Source organism: Ambystoma mexicanum, chromosome 2p, assembly GCF_040938575.1.
Source record: "Ambystoma mexicanum isolate Mex_15411 chromosome 2p, UKY_AmexF1_1, whole genome shotgun sequence".
Taxonomy (NCBI): domain Eukaryota; kingdom Metazoa; phylum Chordata; class Amphibia; order Caudata; family Ambystomatidae; genus Ambystoma; species Ambystoma mexicanum.
The window spans coordinates 1,064,918,927-1,064,944,913 of NC_090923.1; the positions used below are offsets into that span (position 1 = coordinate 1,064,918,927).

At 44.5% G+C, this 25,987-nt stretch overlaps 1 protein-coding gene across 1 annotated transcript in view; it reads left to right on the plus strand.

Annotated features, from left to right (window-relative positions):
• The window catches only part of LOC138567843 (solute carrier family 22 member 6-A-like), a gene marked incomplete at its 5' end in the record, with an annotated part of 223,258 nt that overhangs the window by 39,939 nt on the left and 157,332 nt on the right, over positions 1 to 25,987 (plus strand). Inside the window, 2 exons of the mRNA XM_069646335.1 lie at positions 20,486 to 20,654; positions 21,189 to 21,312. Coding sequence (XP_069502436.1) covers positions 20,486 to 20,654; positions 21,189 to 21,312 — 293 coding nt within the window. The remainder of the gene's footprint in view (positions 1 to 20,485; positions 20,655 to 21,188; positions 21,313 to 25,987) is intronic.

Consider the following 25,987-nt stretch of genomic DNA (forward strand, 5'->3'; position numbering starts at 1 on the left):
CAACTGTCCATATTTAGCCATTTCTGTGATAATAATGGCTTGGCCATAAACTATAGGAAACCAAAAGTATGGTGTTTACTAAAAGCAAGAAAAACAACCAGAATTACATCTGCTATTGGAGGCCAATAATATTGAGAAAGTCTAGAAGTATGATTATATGGATTTGAGGTGTGCAGATGTAGGCAAATGGGAACAACAGTTGGTAAAAGCAGACGAGTCATTGATTAGATACAACAGGGCAACTGCAAGGTTTGCTGAGGATCATGAGAATGGAGCATTACATTTAGTCCCGGAAGCCTGGAAACTACAAGTAGCGTGGAATTACAACAGCCCAGTGTCCTTGAAATGGTTGCTGAGACCACAGTACTGCGCAGATGGACTGTGATAAAGTGGATCACCTTTCTCAGAGTTCTCAATTGGAGATGGTCCGACCCACGCCTGGCATTAACCTGCAGCAGTGCAGAAAGAGAGGAGGCAATCTTAATTCCAAGATTCTTGACCAATGTAACCAGACTGGGCACGGGCCAAGACAACTAGGCCAGAATTCAGAGGTCCACGAGAATTGAATCTCTGGAGAGCAGCCAGAAACCATGACCTTGTTCTTCTCTGCATTAAGTTTCAGCCAGTTGGCATTCATCCAACAGCAGTCCCTGAGGCGGGATGCCCCAGCATCGTGCTGGCGGTCAATTCTCAGTACCAACTGCGTGTCATCTGCATAGGTATAGAAAAGACACCGGTGAGAATGAATTCATCTAGCAAGACCTAAGACATAGATATTGAAAAGTATTGGAGAGATAGCTAACCCTGTGGAACCCCACAAGTGAGAGAAGAAGGGACCGAGAAAAAAGCAGGGAGAGAAAGCACTTGTTTACGCCTGGTGTGAAATGATTGAAACCACCCAAGAACGGAACCCCTAATACCAATTTCTTCAAGTCAGTGAAACCAAGTAGGATGGTCAATTGTGTCGAATGCCACAGAGAGTGTAGAAGTGTTTATATCACCCCATGCCTTTGCTCCCCCATACAAATCAAAGAACATATGTAAGAACATAAAGCACATGTCTAATCCCTTTTACCCATGCTTTTCATACTACACTGTAACAAAAATGAGCACTATGTAGAAATGTAAGCGTGTAGGTGTACAACTAACAATGGAAAGGTGGGAGATGAGCTCTTCTAGGCAAGAATACCAGCTTCTTCACCTCCACCAACATTTGTGATCCTGGGGAAATCACCCAGAATAGAATAGAAGATCCCATAGGGCCTACCTTTCCTTAACCTCTCAAACTAAGCTCACCTAAAAGTGATTCAGTTCAGTTTGTGCCATGCAGAAACAGACAAGCTGAGGCATTAATCTTGCAAATCTAGCTTTACATGGCACAGCATGGTAGTACTTTTCGTAAATGTGGCTGCACTCAGCATTTAATCACAGGGCTTGTGAAGTTGTAGCTTATATATCATAACTATACATGGTGTGTGATGCGTAATGTAGCCTTAGATGGTACTGCTCGGGTATATGAGGCAGTACTTAGCATATATAGCAGTGGCTGGCAGGTGAGGCAGTATTTAGCCTATCATTTTATACCAAGCATGTGAGGCTTCATCAGAGATGGAGATTGTAATAGGATAAGGAAGCAGCACCCTTGGTCTATGATGGTTCTGTTGATTGCGCCCCTGCTTATTAGGACTGGACCTTGAAAGCACCACCTTGAGATGTTATCGATACGTTGTTAATATATGGTTGAAAACTAAAATGGCCTTTTGTACACTTCAGTACTGTTTGCTATTTCATTAATTGTACAGATATCGTTTTTTTTTTACTTCTTGTGATGGCCACAGAGTCAAAGGTCATGTAACAACATGCCCTGGGATGTTATCCATGGGGAGGGGATACCAAAGATGATGTGATGTCACTTCCTGTGATGTCATCAGGCATGTGATGTCAATATTGCCAGCTCTGGCATTTTGGTGGATTGATGTCCTTCGAACTACGGTGTTCACTCAGGTCACACTGTGCCCGCGGGGGGAGGGAGGAATTATGAACCATGGTCTATTTCATGCATCTTGTACGAGGCATTTTGGGATATGCAGTTTCATCACATATGTTGTCATCCCATTCTCCTTATTTGCTCCCCAGGCCCATTCATTGCCCATTTGACTAGTTACACAAAGGTAGACTGTCCTCTGTTTGCATACATGTATCTTGTCAGGGTACGGCTCCTTCAGACCATGGTATTATGGGTGGAACCCAGGAAATTGATGTCACAAGTCATCTGCATGCTCATGGAATGATATTGTTTCCACTTGTGATGCACCAGAGGTCCACATATCCCCCAACAATAGTGACCACTGGTCAAGATATTCAACCACATAAACTATTGCCACACATGATCCACGCATACTCACTTCACTCACCCAAACCATACTTCAACAACATATGTTTCATGAACATAAACATTATCCACAAGTGGGGTTAATGAATAAACCTGAATGCCTGTAAGTTAGTTACATCAAGAGCATAGATATGTATGGTTCTGTGATTCATGTTGTTTTTATCAATGAGGCCCATGTAATGATATTCAAAAGCACCCATTCGAAAACAGGAAGAATAAAATGTCTTTCACATGATAACAACACACCCAACTCGAGTTTCGGCTGACAGGTCTCTCACTCAAAGCGACCCAGCCTTCTTCAGGGCAGTTGATTATGTCACCCAGGGGAATTGTGCCACTGGAGCTTGTGTCCACTTAGTGAGTGGGAGACATGCCAGTTTTGATTAGGGAGGCATGAATACCAGATTTGTACAGTCCCGAAATAGCCCACTTCCCCAACATGGTAGCAGCATTACCATGTTGGGGAAGTGGGCTATTTCGTACAACCATGCCTTTGCTCTCATACACCTGAGCTTTGGTGGTGGGAAAGAAGATATACTGGTGCACATGTATAATGGGTGCAATGGAACACTTGCTCCAGCACTTTGGAGAAGGTTGTAAGGGACATATCATGTAGCATCTCAACAGTCTATGAAATGTGCCTCTGGCATGAAGTACAGAAAAGACACCAACCTTTTCAGGAGTGGCATAACAGTCCTGATGTTGATCCTGCTCTGAAGATCTTCCTCAATCAGGGTCAGCAGGTCTGTGATTGTGTTGTGCTTCTTGCAGTGAAGTGTGACTATTTGTTCATCAGTAAGGGGATAGGGCAGGGTGGGGGGTTGACACAAGATCTGGACGGCCCCCGCAACAAACGCCTCCTCTACCTTTGTGGTGCCTGTATCATTGCCTACTGCGACTGTGCATGCTCCTGCAAGTCATTGAACAGTAGCATGTTGTGGATGCAGGAGTTCATGTCTGCATGTTGCTTGGTAGTGTGTTGGGGAAATCTGTGGACCATAAATATCCTTTTGGTAACCATTGCATGCACCAGTGACTGCATGCTTTTAACTCCTCCCCTCTTTAATGGCGGTAACTGCACTGTGTTTCTGGAGAAACTACCATCTGGTTTTGGTGCTATTTTGCCAGAATGTCAGCTTGTAATACTGTGGAATTAATGCTATATCTATTGGGGCTAATTCTGTTTGCCGAAATAGACTTGGAAAGCTAATGCCACTTTGCGGTGTAATTCCTCCGATGCTAATTCCTCCAGAGGAATTACAACTAGGGAAATTGATACCAGGATCCTGCTCCCTGTAAATTGTCAGAATAGTAAAAGTCGCAGTAAATCTGTTGCTGCCACTTTTGCCTTTACCACCAAACCTGTAATGTAGTCTGAAGAATTCATCACAAATGTATGCAGGGAGAGCCCAGCTGCAGCCCTCCATCCCCTGACCTTTATTACCCTAACCCACCACCCTCCGTTTACAGTGAAATTCGATACAAGAAATTCAACAGAATCTTCCTCGAGCAATTCTTCCGCGCAGTAAACTATCTATACGGGAGTAGACAAACAAAAATGAATGAGAAGTGTATGCATTATTTCTATAAACGTTTGAGCTTATTCACAAACTCGTCTTTTAAGAGTTCTTAAATTTAGGCACAAATGATCAGGTTGTGTATGTTTCGGGTGACAGCACACATAGGTGGTAAGTGTTCTGCGGGCACATGGCATGTGTGACAGTATTAGCATAATTGACCTAAAAACATTTGACCTAAAACTTTTGATCAAATTTTGTTGACCTTTTTCTCTGTCAAATGGAATTAAATGTATATCTTGGAGTGGGTAAGGGTATAGATTAGGTTGAGGGGAAGTGGGGGAGACCAAACAAAAAGGTCAAATAAATTCGATCAAATGTGATAAAATCAAATGTTTTGGGTCAAATAAACCCAAACCGTGTGACACCTTCAGTCAATCCTAGTTTTTCACACTCAATTCTGGTACTTGTAAGCCCATATATTTAGTAAGAAACATGAAACTACAAGTACCAAAAAGTGGTGGTGTTATTTGAGTGTAAATGATCAGTGCGGCCTCTGACATCACAGAACAAGGATTCCTTTGAAAAGCCAGAGCTCCTAAATCAAGAAAGCAGATCATTATTTCTTTGAAGATTAGCAAAGGAACAGAGCACACCCTTTGATGAAGGAGCACTTTGCATTTGAGAAAGAAAAGCCAACTCATGCTGGACTCACGATGTGATGTGCTGCTTTCAATTGCACATGATTGTCGTGTCAATGATTTAGCTTAAAGGAAGAGGAGCCTTATGTCGTGGTTTCCGGCATGCCCACATCTGATGCCTGCCAGTAGTTTCAATCCCAGTCCCACTGCATGATCCAATCCATTGAAGCCTGTGAAGAAGGAAACCAGCTTTCAGCTCGAGCACAGTGCACAGACCTCACTGGAGAGGCTTTTAGCTTTTGACTTGAGCTGAGAGAAGTGAAGGCCTCCTTAATGGAATGTGACATGGTATGTGTGTAAGTGAGTAAGGAAAGGTGGAAGAAGGAGGGAGACAGAAGATAGGAGAAGAGGAAGCAGATAACTTTGTTGGAATTGGTCCTGGAGTTGGGAGTCGGAGGAGGGACCTGAGGTGGTGCTAGCAATTGAGTGACAGGCATGTTTATCCATCAGGATGCACCTCAAGCTACCAAACTTTTCTTTGATGAACGTTCCATAGAAAGGGAACAACCATCCATAGTATGTATGTATCCTTACACAAATTCGAAACCTCACACTACACAAATGATCTGGCGACTATTCAGGAAAGAAAAAATGTACACAGATATATTAGGGCCTGATTCATGGAATAATTCCTTCCTCCTTTCTTCGAATCGTACGAGGGGCTATGAATCTATTTCTCTGATATGATACCAGGACCAGGACAGCGTATAAAACATTGTGCATCCCCAACTAAGAGTGCTGGTAACATACTTAGATCCCACACAAAGCTGTGGCTATTTACTGGAGGATGCATTATTAGCTCTGGGGGTGGCTGCTGGTTTTGCAATTCAGGATCCCAGAAAGAATCATCAAACATCCCGTCTTGGCGGTGCTGTGGAATATCTGGAGGGAAGGTGCAGATACTAGATGGCTCACGTCATGTCCCTCACAACTGAGCTGCATCTGGGCATCCCTTTGCAGGATCTTCGTCAGGCTCCGGTAAAGGATCCAGAGACGGTACGAGGCAGGATTGATACGGGCAGAGCAGCTATGGATTGGGAAGCTGGAGGAGTTACTGGGGAAAACCCATTTCGGCATTCCATTTTCTGCATCTCAAAGGGGTAGTGTCAGATCCCAAATCGGGCCTTGATCTACAGAGAGAGTTAGCAAACCTTGATATTTATGCACAGGAAGTCTAGAGGGCTCATATCGTTCATAAAGAAAGAGCTCATGTTAGGGGAGCCAATGGACCCCGCATGGGGCCTGGTGATCTAGGACAAATATATGGGAAGTGGCATTTCAGATAAGTTCTGGAGGCTGCTCCGCAGAACGCGCATCTCATCACTTGTTTCCAAAACATTTTGAGAATATTACCCTTTTGTATTGGTCAGGTTAATCATCCTCCTTGAACTTAGTCAAGCATTGATAACAAGATTGCAGAGGTGCAAATGCACATAATTGCCCCATCCATGCCCTAGATTCCAGCCATCCTACCTTACAGTTAGGCGGGAGACATGAAGAACAGCGAAGCTCAGAGACTGTCAGCCAATCGAGCAAAAAGTCACCAAGTTCTAACTTACTATCTTCTCTGTGCAGCTAATGTACTAGTGCAGGAGGCGGACAGGGCGCAGGAGCCATACAACTAAACGGGAGCGCACTATCTTCCATTGGACAACGCCATCATTTGCTCTGACGGAGGACAAAGCCTGAGATGCAACTTACACCCATCAGGAAATAAAAGAAAAAGCATGATGTAAAACTGATTGAAAAACATGGGACCAGGCAGATGTGCTACATTCACGAAAACAGCATATCGCAAAATCGCTGGCTTTGAGCGTACAATACTTGCAATTACAATCTACAAAAGAGAGAGACATTGCATTGTAATCCACAATCACCAGTGGGGATGTGTGGGCAGGGGCGTAGCACAAAATCTGGGGGGCCCCCTGTGAGCCATGCTGAGGGCCCTCAGCATCAGTTTGGCAACACATCACGGGTCCTGCCACATTCTGGGCTGACCTAAATTACCACGCTTGTGCTATACGCACGAGCGTGCTGCTGCAGGGGTACGCTGCACACTGTACAAGGAGAAGGATATACATATGTGTTTTAATGCATTATACAGCCCACTTTCTGAGAAAAATTGGCTAAACAGCCAGAGCCCTAGCACTTGTTTTTTAGGGTAACACCAGTCCAAAAATCCAATACATGCAAGTCAGCAACAGTGTACAGGAACATTAATGCTCTAATTAATTTAATGCTTTGCTATTGAAAAAGTCATTCCACAATGAAAACATGTCCAACTCTCTTCACATTATATACCAGTCTAGACACATAATAACATATAACAGTAAAGCATGCCAGGACATACTTAGACATACCTAGACTGGTTGCACCAAAATGCCAGTCAAAGAAATAACTTATCATGGTTGTTTTATCAGAGATGCCCAGAAAAATATACAATGCCACAGTAATTACACTTAGCAGGCTGCTTTATCAGAGATGCCCAGTTAAAAAATGTCGAGCCAAACTGAAAAATGACTAGACTGGCTGCACCAAAATGCCTCTCTAGCCATTAATACCGCATATCATACCTGCTTAGCCTGGAGATGGATTACCATTATAATTTATCGCACAATCCCCACTCCCCCACACAGCCCCTCTGCCTCCAACCCCTAAAATCAGCATCTCAGCCCAGAATTAGCTCCACGTCCCTCTTCCTTGTCCCAGTGCTAACGTATGAGTCACCTTGACTCATAGATAAGTACTAGGACAAGGAAGAGTCAGGCTAGGAGTAATGAAGATTACAGGTAACTAAGCCGGGCATTACCTCCATATCCCGCTACCTCATCTCAGTACTTGTGTATGAGGCAAAGTGCCTCATACACAAGTACTGGGACAAGGAAAAATGGGGCTAGGAGTAATGAAGATTACAGGAAACTAAGCCAGACCTCCATATCCCGCTAACTCATCTCAGTACTTGTGTATGAGGCAAAGTGCCTCATACACAAGTACTGGGACAAGGAAAAATAGGGCTACGAGTAATGAAGATTACCAATAACTAATCATGGCATTAAATACAAGCAGTGGCACAACACCATTGATCTGACGGGGCTTCAGTCCTCTCCCCCAACCCCTGAAATGTTGGGCTATGTTGACTCGACTTGGCTGACCTACCAAGCCGTTGCCAGACAGAACAGGACACAGATGTTAAATGGGGCCTTGGTTTCACTGTTAACAAAGGCCCAGCAATTGCTAACATAAAGCATTTGACTGGTAGTTATTAGGCAGTTGAAATCGTGATGTGGGTTTAGTACTTGCATGCCAGGTGAGTGATTGGAAGGGTAGAGAGGGGACGAGAGACTGCGCATTCTCACAGCAGTCCATAAGTGGGTGCTTTCAGATTTACAGAAGAGAGTTAACTTCTTGTAACATTGAAGCTGCACTAGAATAGTCTCATTAGAATGCATAAAGAAGGAAAATTCCCCCACACAAATGAGTGTGTCCCTCCCCTACCGCCGTTGGGTGGTATTCGGCAGGGTGGAGGGTTCAGTGTGTGTGTGTGTGGGTTGGGAGCTGAGAATGTGTGGGTGTTTGTGGGTGGTGGTCTGAGTGTTTATGTGGGTGGTGGTGGTTGGGAGCTCAGTGTGTGTGCAGTGGGGGACTGTGTGTGTGTATGTGTGGTGGGGTCAGCCTGAGTGTGTGTGGTGAGGTTGGAGGGGATGAGTGTGTGGGGAGCTGATTGTGCGTGTGTGTGGACAGAGGGCTGAGTGTGTGTGGGGGGGTTGAGGGGGTGAGTGTGTGTGGGTGGGGGGCTGAGTATGTGGGTGGGTGGATGGGTGGACATGGGGTGCTGAGTGTGTGTCTGTGGGGGGGCATGAGGGTGCGTGTGTAGGGGGTGAGTGTGCATGGAGGTGTGGGAAGGTGAGTGTGTGTGGGAACCTCAGTGTGTGTGGGTGCATGTATTTGTGTGTATATGTGTGTTTTGAGTGTGTGTGTGTGGGAGTGGGGGGTGAGCATGTGTGGGGGTGCTGTGTGTATGTTTGTGTGTGTGGGGGCTGAGAGTGTGTGAGGCTGGGGCTGAGTGCTTTGTGTATCAGGGTTGCTGCTGCGTGCACCAGTTTGTGTGTTGGGGGTTGTGTCCTGATTGTTATAAAAGAACAATTATAAGTGCTATTTGTGTGTATTCAGGGGGGCCTGGATGCTGATAGTGTAGTTTTTCTCTGGGGTATTGAGGCAGTGTTTTGGAGGAGTTATTGCCTTAGTTTCAAAGCGGGTGGGTCTTTCCCTAAAGTCTGAAGGTGGTTTTTGGTTGGCTGGAGGTCCTTTTTGTCTGAGTTTGAGGGGACGTTAGCTGAGTATGGTGGTCCTTATTTTAAGGAAAAACACAGGTTAGTAGGATGATGCAGGAGAAGGGATTAGCAGATAAGTAAGGGTAGGGATGGTTGTAGAAGAGGGCTGGCAGAGGAGGAGAGTGGGTTATCAGAGGGGGGTTTACACAATATGCTATTACTGTTTATTTGAAATCAATTAATATTTAAAAGGTAATTTTCATTTTTTAGTTATTTTAAAATAAAACTTTTTTATTGTACACTTCAGTCCGGCACAGAGTCCAGTCTGCCTGAAACTCTGCTTGTGTGCTTCGTGTTCGTATCGTGGAGGAGCTGCAGCTACAGCGTTTCAGTCCTCTTTCTGCTTCTACATAAGTCAAACTCCCGCGCGGAGCGCGGCGCGGAGTCTGGCACAGCGTCCAGTCTGCCCAGTCCTCCTGGGACCGCTGGGCTGTTGGGAATCATGACTCTAGCCGAATCCTCCAAGACTGGCCCCCAAACTCGGCACAAAACTCTCCAACAACGATGCATGCTCAATCCCTGGACTGCTGCTGCCAAACAGACGGGTCAAATTCATGGCAAGGGAAGCAAAATGTCTATTACCCTGCCCGTCAATATTTTGAAAGAAATTAACACTGAGGCCCTAAATGGACGTTCTGACGTCTCGGCTGTGTCCTTGGCCGTTCCAGCTGTTGATGTGCAGGCCCCTGTGAGAATTGCAGCACCGGCAATAACTCTAGGTTCTGAAGCTGGGACTTCTTTTCTTTTCTGAGGAGCCATCTCCACCTAAAGACAATATACTGGCATCTCAGCAACCGATTGTCTGCAAAATATCCGAAGTGACGATAACGATGTGAACTTAAATCGAGCAAATGTCATGAAACTCTTTAAGTGTGTTCTTCTGCTTCGAACCATTGAATCTGATGACATCAAAATTGTCGAATATATCACAGAGAAGTCCTCTGATCAAGTCCTCCTGCATATTGAATCTGCTGGAGTCTGAAATACGATACTAAATGCGGCGGACGATCTTCTCTTTTTCGGCCTTGAGATCTCGGCCGAATCTTGTGGCTGAGCAACGGTCTCTCCCAGTCTCAACCCATGTGGCGCATCAAAATCAACCAGTGCAGCTAGACTCGGCTTCTCTGAGAAAAACCCTGAGTGGTGGCCCAATTTCATGCAAAGACCATCTATTTATGGGACTGACTCTGCAAAAATTACAAATTACAACTTAGGCTGGGCGTGACAATAATCATGATTCAAGGTTGGGCCCCATGTCTGCCATTTTCTATCTTGGAATACCTGTGGGTTTAAACATTTGTTTAATGATTTTGAGTTCCCCTTACACAACGTTTTCTTGATTTGTTTGCAGGAAACGTGGCTTTCTGAAGTGCCAACTTGTGATGGTTTTGTCTCTTTGCTTAATCCTGCATTAAAAAATGACAAAGGTCGTCCGCAGTCCGGTTTGCTGACAATGGTGCGAATTACTCAGAGTTGGTCCACGCCAACCTCAATAAATCCAAATCCGTTTGTCCAAGCCACTATAATGAGCACAAATGATAAAGATATCCAACGTCGGAAACATATTTTGTTTATTTAATTATCAATGGGTACTGGAACCCTGCAAAAATTAGTACAAAGTGTTTTGTTGACTCCATTTCCCAGATAATAGACAATGCAACAATAATGTTTAATAATTTATCTGTAATATGCTGTGGAGATTTAAATTGCTCATGGTTCCAGTTTGACCAACAGTCGCAGGTGTATAAGCAACTGCCGGCCATGCAGTCACCGTTAGAGGTCAGACATGGCAACGTGCAATGAATATTCGCAATTGCAAAATGCTAAATGGCAACGTAAAGGGCGATCTCCCTGCTCAATGTACGTGGCATCGTGACGTTAGCCATAGCATTCTCGACTATTTTTGGGTATCTAAAAATCTTGAATGTGACATTATCGAATTGCACATTGAAGCCTCGAAACACAGCGATCACAATCTTTTGAACCTGAGCTGTGTGATCGAATGGGTGCCATCAGCAGTATTAAATCAACTCCCCATAGAAAGTAATCCTAAGGGAAATCGGCTTTGGATAAACGCGTCTCAAATTCACAATCTCAGTCTCAAGTTAACAAACTCTTTAATCTTAAATGGGTGTGATTACACTCCACTTCTGATGGACTATGTTATTTACACTGACAAGTCCATATCTAGTGGGGGGTTCACAACCATCAATATAGCTCAGTACTCCAGGAAGCAAAAAAAGATCTGAGAAAAGACCTGAGTCTCATTAAAAGAAATCTATCTAGGCAAGATAGGTTAGACGCAGTGAAAGCGAGAAGGGCCCAATAGCGTAATTGGACAAAGTCCAATGCGATTGTTATTGATCAAGACCATGCGAATTAATGCTGAAAATATTGATCACTAAAAACACACGCAGAATATGGCAGATTTTAAATACTGATTCCTCTAATAACTTTTCATCTCCAATAAACACTATTACAGAAGCCAAGTGGAGCTCTCATTTTTCTACGGTCTTTAAAAAACCTCCATTAGAGCTGGAGGTTGAGTCCAATAGACTTAACATCCTATCGGCTGTCGATATGTCATGTGATGATATTGAACACGCTATCCTGGCATTAAAAAACTCACGTGCAGCTGGTCCTGACATGATCACCAATGTAATGCTTAAAAAACATTTGAAGGACTGGTCTTGTTTTATTGGAAAGCTGTTTTGACACATCGCCTATTCAAGGCAGATCCCATGGTCTTGGTCAATGGCAATGGTTGTTCCGATCTACAAGAAGGGCAGTTGGGAAGAGCCTGCTAACTATCACCCAATTGCCCTTCTAGATACGATCAGTAAGATTTTTGGGTCAAATCTTAGACAAAAGTTTGTGAATTGGGCCATCACATCGCAAATTTTGGATGTGTGGTAAATTGGATTCACGAAGGGAGTCGGAGTAGATGTCAATCTAACAATACTGTCCATTTTGAAACTTGAAACCCTAAAATCTAACTACAAACTGCATCTTGCATTTATTGATATGAAGCAGGCATTTGATAGTATCAATAGAGGCCTGCTTTTGGCCAAATTGGCGAAATGGAATTGTCCGGCAAATATTCTTGATCCCATCATAGCACTTCATGTCAATACTTCGATCAGAGTCCGCCTAAACACCTGTGTCGAGCGATCGGTTCCCATACCGACTGCTAAAGGTGTAAAGCAGGGGTGTCCCCTCGCAGCTGACCTATTTAAATTGTTTCTTGCTGACTTGCCTCTCCATTTGGAACAGATCAAGTGTTTTTCTCCAAAGATTAATCCTGTCCCTGTAAACCATTTAGTATATGCAGACGATTTGGTTTTAATCGACCAAACGCAAGTCGGTCTCCAACGTTTGCTTGCAGGGTTACATGACTATTTAGTTTCCAACAAACTTGTAATAAACACCTCGAAAAATAAAATAGTATCCATTGGGAGTGTGAGCAATAAGAAAGATAAATTGTTCAGGTGGTCAGTCGATGGTGAATTCCTTGCTTCTGTTCCATCGATCAGGTATTTGGGGGTCCAATTTAACAACTCAATTTATGAACATCACTGGGTTATGGACCTGAAGGACAAGATGTCAAAGCTTGCTTTTCAAGGCACCAAGATAAATAAAAACTACGGCAACTTTTCATTAGCTCCACTCTTTACATTTTACCTTCAAAAAGTGGTGCCAGTTATCACCTTTGGGGCCGAGGCTGGTTGGAACATCAGCAAACAAGTCTGGCATGTGCTAGAGGGGTGTTTTTGGCGATATGTTTTGAAAATGCCCCAATCAGTTTCAATGGTGACTCTAAGGCATGAACTATCATTGAGTTCGCTTTTTAGTAGAATCGTATGGAAATCTATGTCGATGCTGCGAAAGTTCTATCTTGAATCTCCCGAGCCGGCATACCGAATATTTGTCAACAATTCAGGCATGGAGTGCTCAGGGTTATTAAATATCCGGACTCGGCGAATTCTTGCATTTTTGTGCGCAGCTGACATTGACAAAGAAGATCTGCTGCTACGCCCAAAATATGGCAAAAGAAAATTTGAGGCGTGGGCTTGGATCATTAACCAGGAGAAACAAGTTACCCTATCTTCTACCATGTCTCCCGGGGGCCCTCAGAAAAAATGAAATGTGCAGTCTAGGTATTTGCTTCATTGTCCATCTCGCCACCAACGAACTCAATTTCTCAGAATGTGCACGAATACCTTGAAAACTAAAAAGATTTTGTGGCAACGCCACGATAAATCAGTTACTGATAATCTTTGCCGTTTTTGTCATTTAGTGACGGAATCTTTAAAACACCTAGTAACTGAATGTGTCCAAACCTCCAGTCATCGAACGTTACATCTTGGCAATTTTGTTCATTTGGATGGTGATATGGCGGCTTGGTGGGCCACGATCCATTCGGGCAGTAACATCAATCTTGTCTGTGCAACAGTAAATTACTTAGATATGCTCTTAACAACTGATCTCTAAGTATTTTGCTACAAAACTGGAAACAGTGTGGGTGTCGTCCATATGATCCTAATGTCAAGGATGTCATCTCTGGTAGATGATGTGGTGGTGTTTTATAATGTATTTTATTTCATCTTATTTCATTTTCTGTGATTTTCTTTTTGAATTTGAAAATGTGATGTCTGAGGTTCATGTGATATTAAGACATTTGAAACAAAAGTTTGAACCTTGTGTTCTGAACTGTGGTATGTTTTCAATAAAATAAAAAAAAATGATAATAATAATTGGTACACAATGTGCTGCAGTGTACATTTAGGGTTTATTTTGGTTAACCCAATATAGAAGTTTTCCTAGAATCATCCTGGAGTGATTGCATCCCATCATAAAGTGGTGTTGGAGCAATCCTTTAGAACGTCACACCAGTCCTGAAGTTGTCATGTAATTATCTGTTGTTAGATCATCCGTAAGTAACATTAATCTTTAGGTTGTTGTAGTCATACTTGAGCAATCACAACCCATCCTCTAGTTGTCATGGATTCATCCTGGAGTAATCTTCATTCATCCTGAAGTTATCATGGAGTCATCCCGGAGTAATCACAACCTATCCTGATGATGTCATGGAGTCATCCTGGAGTAATCACAATCCATACTTAAAATGTCATGGTGTCATCCTGAAGTAAATACAACCCATCCTGAAGCTATCCAAACCCATCCTAAAGCTGTCATGGAGTCATCCTGGATGGTACAAGATCACCACAATTACCAGTCAAATAATCAGGCTCTTGTCCTGGAATTGTTATGGGATTACTCTAGAGTCATCTCATTTAAATATTTTGGCCTATACAGATACTTCAGGATGGCTTTGGATGATCACCCAGAATTAGCTATGGATGCCTCCAAGATGTAGTCCTCCGATGGTTTCAGAAGGATTCCAGGAAGATCTTCCTTTTTGACTTGGGTCACCACAACTTGGCCATATCTTTGCAGTGAATCAGATGAAGGACAGCGGGTTGTTTGTAATAAGGCACACACAGGCTGCCACATTATTAATGAATTCAAGTGGTGCATGCAGGGACAGAGATAGTTTTCATGATGCAATGAAATCATCCATTTCACAAAACCTTTTAGGTGCAGAATAGGATGTCTTGGTGGACGGTTACATTCACCCTGGAAGCAAGCCCTTGTCTTACCCACAATGAAAGAATCCCCTCATTGACCGTTTCCAATTTGGAAATGTTTACGGCTTGCCCTGTGCAGTTGACAACCATTCAATGCGTTGCCACTGCATGATCATTCTCAAAGCATTTATGCAAAGTGCAAGGAAAGGGGGACTGTCCAGTTCCCACACACACTGATGTTGCGTGGGCCCCAGCAGGCCCCATGGTGCAGGGGCCTCACACATGTGCTTGGAGGAGGCCTCCTCAGACTGAAAAAAAATGTTTTAAATTAGAAAAATATAAAAAATAAATAGTTTCTTTTTGAAGTCACTCTGACTTCATGACGAAATTATTTCTGTTACACCGTAACATAAATAATTTCTTTATGACCGCAGAGTGACTAGAAAAAGATACTATTTCTGTATGACGTCTGAGGGCTCCCCCATCCCATGACATGGAAGCCGACAGGCTGGAGGCCTCCAAGACATGGGACGGAGGGAGCCCTATGACTTCAAAAAGAAATAGTTTCTTTTTGACGTCACTCTGCCTTCCTTAAGAATTCTTCTCTGTTCCAGTTAGGTCCTTTAACGATAATCATTTCTTTATGAAGTTTCCCCTCCACCCCATGACACGCAGGCCTACAGATCCTCTGCAGATGACAGGAACAAGCGTTCCTGGCTGCTGCAGGGAGCTGAAGGTCTTGTTCCCTGGACCAACAGATTAAAGGTAAGAAAATGCATTTTCTTTAAATGTGTGAGTATGCATGTAAGTGTGTATATATATATATATATTTATATATATATATATAATGTAAGGAATGGGTCGCTCGGTGTGCATGTGTGAGTGTATGGTGAAAGGGTGCACACTTAAATGTATGAAGGGATTGCTGGGTGTCCCTGTATGGTGAAATGGTGTTCACTTAAATGTATGGGTGGCTGCGTGTGTATGTGTTGGTGTGATTGTGTTCAGGGGCTCAACAGAACCTACATTTCAGGGGGGGCTCACCCTTCAAATGTTGGAAGAGGCACTAACTTCAGACCTCTGCACACACACTCAGACCCCCACACACACTCAGACCCCTACTCCCACACACACTCATACCCCGCCCACACACGCACAACCCAAGCCCACACACTCAGACCCATGCCCACAAACACACATGAGCAGACCCATGCCCACACACCCACACTCACTCAGCCCCACCCCCATGCACAACCAAACTCACACTCACAGACACACTCAGACCCACACCCACACACATACACACACCCATGCCCCTGCCCACATACACATAACCCCGCCCCAGCTCACACAAAGCTAGACCCCCACGCATGCACACCCCCACCCAGACCTGCACCCACACAGACACCCAGACCCCAACCACCACATCACCTCTTACACACACACCCAACACGCACTCAGACCCCTGCCAACACACCACACACACATACAAAGATGCCCACACACACAACCCTCACTAAAGCATGCATTCTTAGCCCCAACCCATGCACACATTCTCAGCCACATACAAACACACACTCAGCACCCTGCCCCCACACAAACACACTTATCACCCAACCAACCTACACAATGTTTGCACCCAAGCCACTAAACACTGCACAGCATCCTCATCACGCACACAAAAACCACACCCAGTGCGCCCACATACAAACTCCCAGGCTATGCCCCCACACACTCAGCATCCAGGCCACCCCACCACACACACACACACACTCAACACCCAGGATATCTCCCCATAACATACACACACACACCACCCAGGGACTGCCCCACACACTCTCAGCCTGCAGCCCCCTTCACACTTGCACATGCAGTCAGCATCAAGGGCCCCATACAGCATCAAGCGCCACCCAAACACACAGCACACAGCCCCTATACACACACTCAGCACCCAGGCACCCCAAGGCCTCCTCTTCTTCTGCAACTGCCCCTCTTCGCCCCTAACTTCCCACATTTCCCCCAATTAGCCCCACCCCTCTCATCCTCAAACTGCCACTTTTCTGCCACCTATCCCAACTCCTCTTCTCCCCCAACTGCCCCCTTCTCCCCCAACTACTCCACTGCTCTTGTCCCCCAACTTCCCCCTTTTCACCACAACAACCCTCCCCTCTATTCTCGCCCATCTGCCCCCTTTGTCACCCATCTACCCTCACCCTCCTCTCCCCAACTGCCCTCCTTCTCCCAACCCCTTTCCTCCCGCCAACTGACCCCACCCTTCTTCTACCACAAACTTCTCCAAACACCTTCTCCCCCTCTTATCCCCCAACTGCCCCCCAACTGCCTCCATCCCTCTTCTCCCGCAACAGACCCCCTTCTCCCAACTACTACCATCCCTCTTCGCCCCAACTGTCACCCTCTTCCCCCAACCACCCCAAACCCTCTTCTCCTCCAACTTCCCCCCTTATCCCCAACTGCCCACCTTCTCCCAAACTACCTCCAGCGCCCTTCTCTCAACTATCCCCTACCCCTTCTCCCCATCTGCCCCCACCCCTCTCTCCCCCAACTGCCCTCTGGTCAACAACTACCCCCACCCCTCTTCCCCCCGAACTGTCCCCCTTCTCCCAGATTATCCCCACCACTCTTCTCCCCCAACTATCCACTTCTCCCCCAGCTACCCCTTACCCCTCTTCTCCCTCAACTACCCCAGGCTTCTTCTCCCTCAACTGCATCCCTTCTCACCTAACTACTACCATCCTTCTTCTCCCCCAATGCTCCCCTTCTTCCCCCACCCCTCATCTCCCACAAACTGTTGCAGGTCCTGTGACAACTCTGTGGCACTTGCAAATCAAGGCTAGGAGTACCAAAACGGACTGACCGGAACAATGCCCACCCTCGTTGTGCGATGAACAAAAGGGTTCTGGCAATCATGGGGAAATATGGAATTGTATAAATTTCACTGAGCCCCAAATAATGCACCTGATAAAACGCACCTGTGGCAAGCACATACTTGTCTGGTCTCCAACCGAAATACTGTGGGAGCTCATTGTTGATTCTGGAAGTAAAAAGGTCTATCTGAAAGGGCCTCCTACCTTTCTTCAAGCCACTTGAAAATGGAACCACCCAGCTTCCAGATGCAGCAATACTAGAGGTACACTTTAGCAGGCAGCAATCTGCTACCTGATTTGCAGAACCTAGCAGGAATTCCACCTGAACCATGATCTGTGAATGAAGGCAAATTTCCCAGAAGGTTGCTGACAGGTCTGATAATCTCTTTGACCTGATATCCCCAACTTGTTGATGTACCTTAGCACTGAGATATTGTCAAACAGAAGGCTGATTACACTCCCTGAACAGCCTTTTGCGAAGTACCATACAGCAAAAGAGCCTGCCAGCATCTCTAAGCAGTTGATGTGCAAGCTGGACTTTTGTGGCCAAGGATCTCCAATCCAGCATGCAGCGTCCCTTGCCCCCGCCCTCTCAGACTTGCATATGATTCTAATTGTAGATCTGGGGATGAAAGAAATAGGTCACAGCCATTTCATGCTTTGCCAACTATCAACTTATATTGGATCTTGCTTCTTCTGAATAACTCAAACTGTTCTGCAAAACCTGATCATTTAACCTCTAAACTGCTCTGCAATGAATCAGGGCTGGGAAAACTGACGAAATCTATTCGGACAAGAGTCCTATAATTCTGGCTAACATGTGCAAAAGCTGAATCGGTCTCCTCAGAGTCTGTTTTAACGATGTTAATCAACCTCACTTTGCTGAGAGGAAGCCGGAGCGTTGAGTATCGACAATATATTACGAAAAACAGATATTGGGAAGGATTCACAGCTGACTTTCCAATTGACCACATGCTATATGAGAGACACACTATCAAATGCATCTGGCAAAGGGAGTGCCTGGTTGATGTGGTCAATATCAAAGAGTTGTCCGGATAAACCAGTAGGCGATTACCTCTCAAACCAGTAGGCGAATACCTCTCGTACACAGATATGCTACTACTGGTTTTAGCATTTTTGTAACGCACGGATGAGTTGAAGTTAACCCGAAAGGTAGGACCCTTAAATGATACTAATTTCCACGTTAATATATGACACCATGACCTGCTGCTCAACGGAAATGAAGAACATTGAAATGATATTGCTGTCCCTGCCAGGAGAGCTAAAGGATCTTTCAGTGTTCCTGCCAAATGGGGACGGTTAAATAGGCATCTTTCAGGTCAAATCTCGTGGTCTCAAAATGTCCCGAAGTTGGGCAAAGGTCTACATTTTGAAGAGACTACAAATTAAGAAACCACCTCAGATTTATTACTGGGTGAAAAGCCTTGTCCATATTACGGCCCAGGAACATATTGCTCACTGCACCTATAGATAGCCAACTGCATCTCCCTATTGTCCCCTTTTACAAAAGCTCATGTACCTCAGGAGATATCAAATGGGACCCTCCATGGATACTGAAATCTCCTTTCAGGGAAGGGGATCTGAGAGGGCTGACAAAATCTAACTGAAACCCATCTGCTGTTTGCAATGAGGGACCTATGCCCCTGATTGTCAACACCCTCCATGCAGGCACCAGCCCTCAACCCTGAATCTAAAATGTCCTGAATGATTACAACCTAGTAAAACTCCTGTAATGTACATCATGTTTTTCTAGATTGAGTCTTGAACTCCATTCTCTTGTTTTAACAATGGGAGCATGTTCTAACACACACTAAGAAGCTAAGAACAGCAGAATGTTAGCAATAAAATGGGCTAAGTAAACTCCAAACTGTTCGCGATTAGTGGTTCACAAGACGTGGACCTGAACACAGGAAAAAGAGCCTCCCCCGCTAGCAACAAAGAGTAAGACTCGCTCTCTATAGTCTGATAATTCCCTGTGATCGTTGATGGAACGTGAAGGTCCAGTGACTTACTGGCATGGTCAACAAACCAAAATAAAGGTCCTGAAGCACGTAATATCTATCAGAGAAGTGAGTCATGTAATATATCTATTTGATAGTTTTTTCTTTTTTGCAATATTTTTACTTTTGTAACAATTCTTTTGTATAAATGTACTTAAAGTCTTGATCAAAATGGAACTAAATGCACACAATAAAATATATATATATATATATATATATATATATATATATATATATATATATATATATATATATATATATATATATATATATATATATCTAACTTCAATCTAAATCATTGAGTATCAATAAAGCAAGGCTTTTTTACGTTTCAGTATAGCTAGAGAGGACACATCATGTCTGGTGTCCATCCTTGCCAGCAGTAAGAAAAGAGGATGTGATGGTAGTGCTTGGCCATTTTATAGGTGTATGTTTGGAGGCTGGAATCACATGACCCATTTAGGATTATGGCATGGGTCTTGTAGTGCTTGGATAGTGTTTTTTTTCTCCTGATGTACTTCTTACATCTATATTGAAAATGAAGAAAAGAGTTCTGCATAGTAGGAGCACTCTGTGCCAGGCCATAGACTCACCAACCTGCATCTAGATGCATTGCCACTCAATTCTGTTATGTCCACGTGGCCTGACCAATAGGTGAGCAATTTAGGCTTTTGGAGGTGTGGAATGGGATGAGTGGGCGACAAGAGACATGTTCTCTTTTACTGCAGGTAACATTGTGCTGATATTGTAATGAAATACTTGGTTTGGAGAGATTTGACTTTTATGTATGTAAAATATGCAGCTAACCTGATGATATATAGCAAGTTAGACGTGTTATTGAATTTTATTTGATTCATATTTATCCTGGTGTTTGCTGATATTTTAGTGTATGTTTGATCGACTTTCCGTATGTACATTCAAAATAAACAGTAACACTACTGCTATTATAAACTTTCCAATCAAACTGAGGGTACAGCAATAGGGAACCCCCCTGCCCCCTGTGTGCAATATCACCCCTCATGCTGCTCCCTGTCTTTTCCTCTCATTTAGCCCTGGAGTGGGTGCCCACCCAAGCGCGAACAGTTACTAACATGTTCACTGGATACTCTGTTACATTTGGACACATCCTGATGGCAGGTTTGGCATATGCCATGCGGGACTGGCACTGGCTGCAGATGGCGATTAGCGTGCCTTTTTTCGTCTTCTTTTCCTACTCATGGTAGGTGCATTTCAATTCCAGGTACTTGTTCACATTCGTGTTTCGGATTCCTCTATCTATAAAACTCTTTATGATCCATAGGTGGTAGGGACGCCAAGGTCCAAGGGTCTGCATGAGTAAAATGTGAGAATTGAGGAGCGCATATGGCGGCTTCATCAGAAAAAAATATTATTAGCAAGTGTGATACACCGGTAAATGGAGCCATTGACTTTGTACCTGGGTGGTACTCCCATTCGGTGAGTGAGACTTGAGACGTGTGGGTTGTTTTTTGTCCAATTGAGAAATGTGGCATAAATGACCACTAGGGTTCTGCGCAGGTCTTGGTGTTGCTGTTATTCTCGATGTGCATCATTATCTTATACAAATGGTAATCTAAGTCTCTCTAGTTCTTGGGCGAGGATAAATTCTCGGTGGGTTGGCATATTACAAGGAGTGAGCCATTCTTCGGATCTGTATGGAATGGTTTGGGTCCCCAGCAGGGCGGTCCTGATCCCATCAATCCTTTCCTTTCTCATTGTTTTTTTTTTGCTCCAGGTGGTTCACAGAATCAGCTCGCTGGCTGGTCATGGCGGGGAATCCAGCCCGTGCTCTGAACGAACTACGGAAGGTGGCAAGAATCAATGGGAAGGTAGAGGAAGGCCAAAAACTAAGCACTGAGGTAATGATTCACCCTGGCTTCATATTGTCATTGATATTTGTTTAGATGGGGCCAATATAGTAATTGAATGAGGAGGGCCATTCAATAGTCTCGAGAGGATAGCTCAGGGCCAACGTACGTTCGATCCTCGGGTCCACACTTAGAAACCTCTGGGTATCAAGCTCGTTTTAATTATAACATCATATCATATGATAGCTTAGTCTTCTGGCAAACTTCACTAATTTCAAAAATCAAGAGTAAGCTTATGGATAGGACAATTCTAATGCAGGATTCATATAGTTTGTGGGTATGTTCCAAGCTAGTGAATTATTCCCAAGTCAACTATTATTGCACCCCCCCTACAGTAGTGATTTATTTGTATGTTACACAAAAGAAAAGGCACCAGTTAGTGCAGAATGCCTTTAACAACCTAAAAGATAATTAACAGGTTAACAGTGTGTTCATTTATCATAAAACACTAGGGATATGCAGATTATCCCACCAATATGACCATTGTTAGTGTAATTGTGCCATGGTAAAGCCAAAGACATAATTATAATTATAATGCCCTAAATTAGTGCAGTTTATGAATGGCAGCCCTACCGATATACATTAGATTCGGAAGCATTCATTTGCTAACCCTATGGATATGTTCCAGGTTAGTTTCCCGAATGTAATCACACATATATTATGCAAGTTGATTCAGTAGGCCTGTGTTTGTTCCAGATCAGTTCCAATTTTAACAATGAAGGTAGATTGGTGATACTTCTCAATAGTATTGCTACACATATGCCCCAAGTTATTGCAGTAGATCTAGGGTAACCCTACAGAGATACTCCAGCGTAGTCCACTAGTCATGGGGTAACCCTACACAGATGCCCAATGCTGGTGATTGTTACCCCAAAGTCAGTGATGATTTTGTTTGGTAACCCTTTCTCTTTCAGGGCAACGCCAGCATCTCGAGCACATACATAGCTTATAAAGGTTTTAAGTGTTTAACAAAAATATGTATGTATTTTGTCTGGGGTGGATTTTATATAGCGTGAACCTAGCTGTGGAGCAAGAGAGCGCTGTTCAACAAAGCAATGCAGTGATAGGATCATGGCTGGACTGGAAATATCTTTCAAAGTGGTCCCATATTAACATGTACTGGAGGTTTTGTAACACATTTTGTAATTCATCACACTCAAAAGAGGCCCATGTTGCAGAGGCCCACAGGGAAATTGCCAGAGTTCCCTGTAGGCCAGTCCACTTCTGGATAGGATACGGACTGGAAAATCCATACAAATGGAAGGCGACAATATTCAGGGCTCGGTCGATTACAATGATTTGAGAGGGTGTTATGAACAGGGGATGTAGCTGGAGATGAGCAAATGGGATATTCCTTTGATAGCCCTGCTTGCATCACCGTGGCTACTGCAGTATTCCTTTGGTAACCCGGCAGATATGCCCTGCAGTATTCATTTGATAACCGAGCGGATATGCATCATGTTAGCGCAGTGCTCCTTTGGCAGTCGAGCTGGTTTAACCTAGGTTACTGCAGTATTCATTTGGTAACCCGGCAGATATGCCCCATGTTAGCGCAGTATTCCTTTGGCAGCCCAGCTGTTTAAAATACGTCCAAGGTTAGTTAGCGCAGTGTTCCTGTGGTAACCCAGCAGATATTGCCAAGGTCAGCGCAGTGTTCCTTCGGTAACCCTGCATCTATGCTGCTTGTTAGTTGACCATTCGTTTGGCAAGCTGCAGATATTCCTCAGGATATTGCAGTATTTATTTACTAATCCTGCAGATGTGCCCTGGGTTAGTGTAATGTCTATTTGATTATTCTATCGAATAAGCCTATGAATACTCATAGGCTACTCTGACAGTAATGTGCTGGTGGCTTATACTATTCATATCAGTGAATAATTGGTCCTTACGCCATTGGCACGTGCTGTGCTCTAAGTCAAGACTTTGGAATGTGATGCTAGCATCCAATAATATACCAGTGGGCTATGTCAACATCTTCACCCAGTATGAAGGAGATGCTTGGCTTCAGCACAACACTTTTTACATCTTAGGACCTAAATCGTTCTCCCTGAATAATAAAGGTAATGAAATGCATTTTGATCAGGTGTCTTCAAGAATCAAGGGGGAGCAGCATATCACGGTCTAAGGTGTTCCATTGTCGGTGCAGTGTTTTGGATCAGATGTACAGTCTTGTTTTCTAAATAATAACCTATCAGTAGAATAGTTTACAAACAAAAATGAAAAAAGGTGGTAAAAGTCACATATTTATTTATTTCAATGTTTTGAACAGTGCATCTCAGGCAGAAACGTGTTCTGCTTCAGGGTTCCAACAAGGGGAGAGGGCAGGGGATGAATAGTGGGGGAAGATGGAGATGAGGTAGCTATTTTCACAGTATGTCCCAAGGCCATGTGCCGGTTGCCAGTGGTACATTTTACACTTGAATATTTTTTTTAACTAGCAGTTGTACCCGTGACAAAGGTATATTTATATGTTATACTTTTTACATTGTCTACACCATGGAACCTACCCACATGACAAATTTCAGATTTGTGGCATTTTGGAAAGTATGCTGAACAATTCGAACAGACACACACACACATATCCACACATTTCTCCCCCAAAATGAATTAGACAAAGGTATATTTATATTTTGTCTTTTCACATTGCCTACACCATTAAACCTACCCACATGCCACACTGCAGGTTTGTTGCATGTTGTTAAGTATGCTGAACTTTATGAACTAACACACACACATTTCCACACATTTCTCTTATATATGTATAGAGATAGATTGATAATAAAATGATGCTGGTAATCCATCACAGAAAGGGTGGTCTGCTAAACAGATCCCCCTTTCAGAAAACCCCATGCCAAACGCATTGTGAGCACCTGTGCCCTGTTGCATCAGTCTCCTGATCTGGAACTCCTGCTCTTCAGTGGCACAGAGGAGCTTCAAAGTTCCCCTGTGCCTGGTTGACAGCTTCTGTGATGCCAAAGTCACACAGAGGATGCATTTAAATATGCACCTCTGATTGCAAACCATAATAATTGTGCAGACTATGCATTGGGTGGCAGGGTAATCTTTAAAAATCTGTAAGAAAAAGCCATACCTGTGTGTTTGATATGGTGACTAGGTCTCCAACCCAGGCATCCCTATCGCGGACACCTACATCAGTGCTTCCTCCAGACAGCCCCTCATTGAAATCCTCTTTGTCGTTTCCTCGTCAGACCTATGGACTCTTCATATGGTCTTTGTGCTCTCTCCTTTCTCTTCTTTTTCATCAATGGTGGCACCTGGTGGGAGGCCCTCTTGGCCCCTTTCCACTCCTCTAAGGTCATCATTAATATTTACCTGAGTGGCATCATCTTGGTCCAAGACCCTCAGGCCAATCTTCTCCTCTTTGATAGCCGCTTCCCGCGCCTCATCAATTTCTTTTCTTCTCCTGTTGTCCCTTTTCTCCCTCCTTTGGCTTCCTTGCCTGCCCCCTCTTCCTCCTCCTTGGCTACCTTGCCCTCTCCTCCTTCCTCTTCAGCCCTCCCTCAGGCCCCTTCTACACCTCCGCAGGGCATACCTCTGATTTGTACGCCTCCCTGGAAGTCTTTCAAGGTTGGCAACCTTCTCCATATTGCCACTCTCAACTCTCGCTCAGCCGTCAAACACTCCTCTGACATCTGCCGCCTCCTGGAAGAACTTGACTTTGATGTTCTTTGTCTCACCGAGACATGGTTCATGGCTAGCTCTGTCATAAGCTTTGACACAATCCCCCCTGATGGCTACAAGATCCTCTCCGCACCCAGATCCAACGGTTCCAGAGGGGGTGTAGCCTTGATCTTCCCAGAGTGGATTCCTGTCTCTGTCATTCCTATGCAGGCCTACTCCTCTTTCAAATGCCTTGTCTGCAGGCTTTCTCTCTCCCCTGACCACTCTCATACCAAGGCTACCATCTATGGCCACCTGGTCAGATCACCTCCTTCCTCTCTGAGTGGGCGGACCTTTCCTCCTCTCTCCTGGCCTCGACCACTCAACTCCTCCTCCTTGGAGGCTTCAACATCCACCTGGATGCTTCCTATCCCTCCTCTCGACTCTTTCGCAGCCTCTGCGACTCTCTCTCGCTCTTTATTCTCCCCCCTGACCCAACTCACTCTGCAGGGCACATTCTGGATGTTCTGATCTCTTCAGACCTCCCCTTCTCTATCCATCTCACCCCTCCTCTCTCCTGGAGTGATCTCTTTCTCCTTACCTCCCATCTCTCCCTCTCTACCCCTCATCTCCAGCACTGCCACCTACCTTCTCGGTCATTCGGCCCATGAAGCGTATGTCAGTTGAGACTTTCACCACCACTTTCTCTCCCCCTCCTCCTCCTCTGGCCGACTCACATCCTAACACAGCCCTTTCCATTCTCCACTCTGCTATCTCTGACACGCTAGATGTACTTGCCCCTGTCATGTTATGTTAAAGGATAGTTGTACTGCGCACTATCACCACCGTAGTGGTCCCCTGGCGCTCTGGCGGCTCTGAAAAGGGAAGGGGGTGAGTTAGTGGGAGTAAGCGGGAAAAGTGCAAGAGAGCAGTGATGTGCTGTTGGCAGCCTCAACCTGGTTAACACTGTTCGCTGGGCTTGGAGTGTTTTCTGGTCGGTAGACGTAGTGTGCTGTTGTGCATATCTATGTGCGGTTTCTTTTGT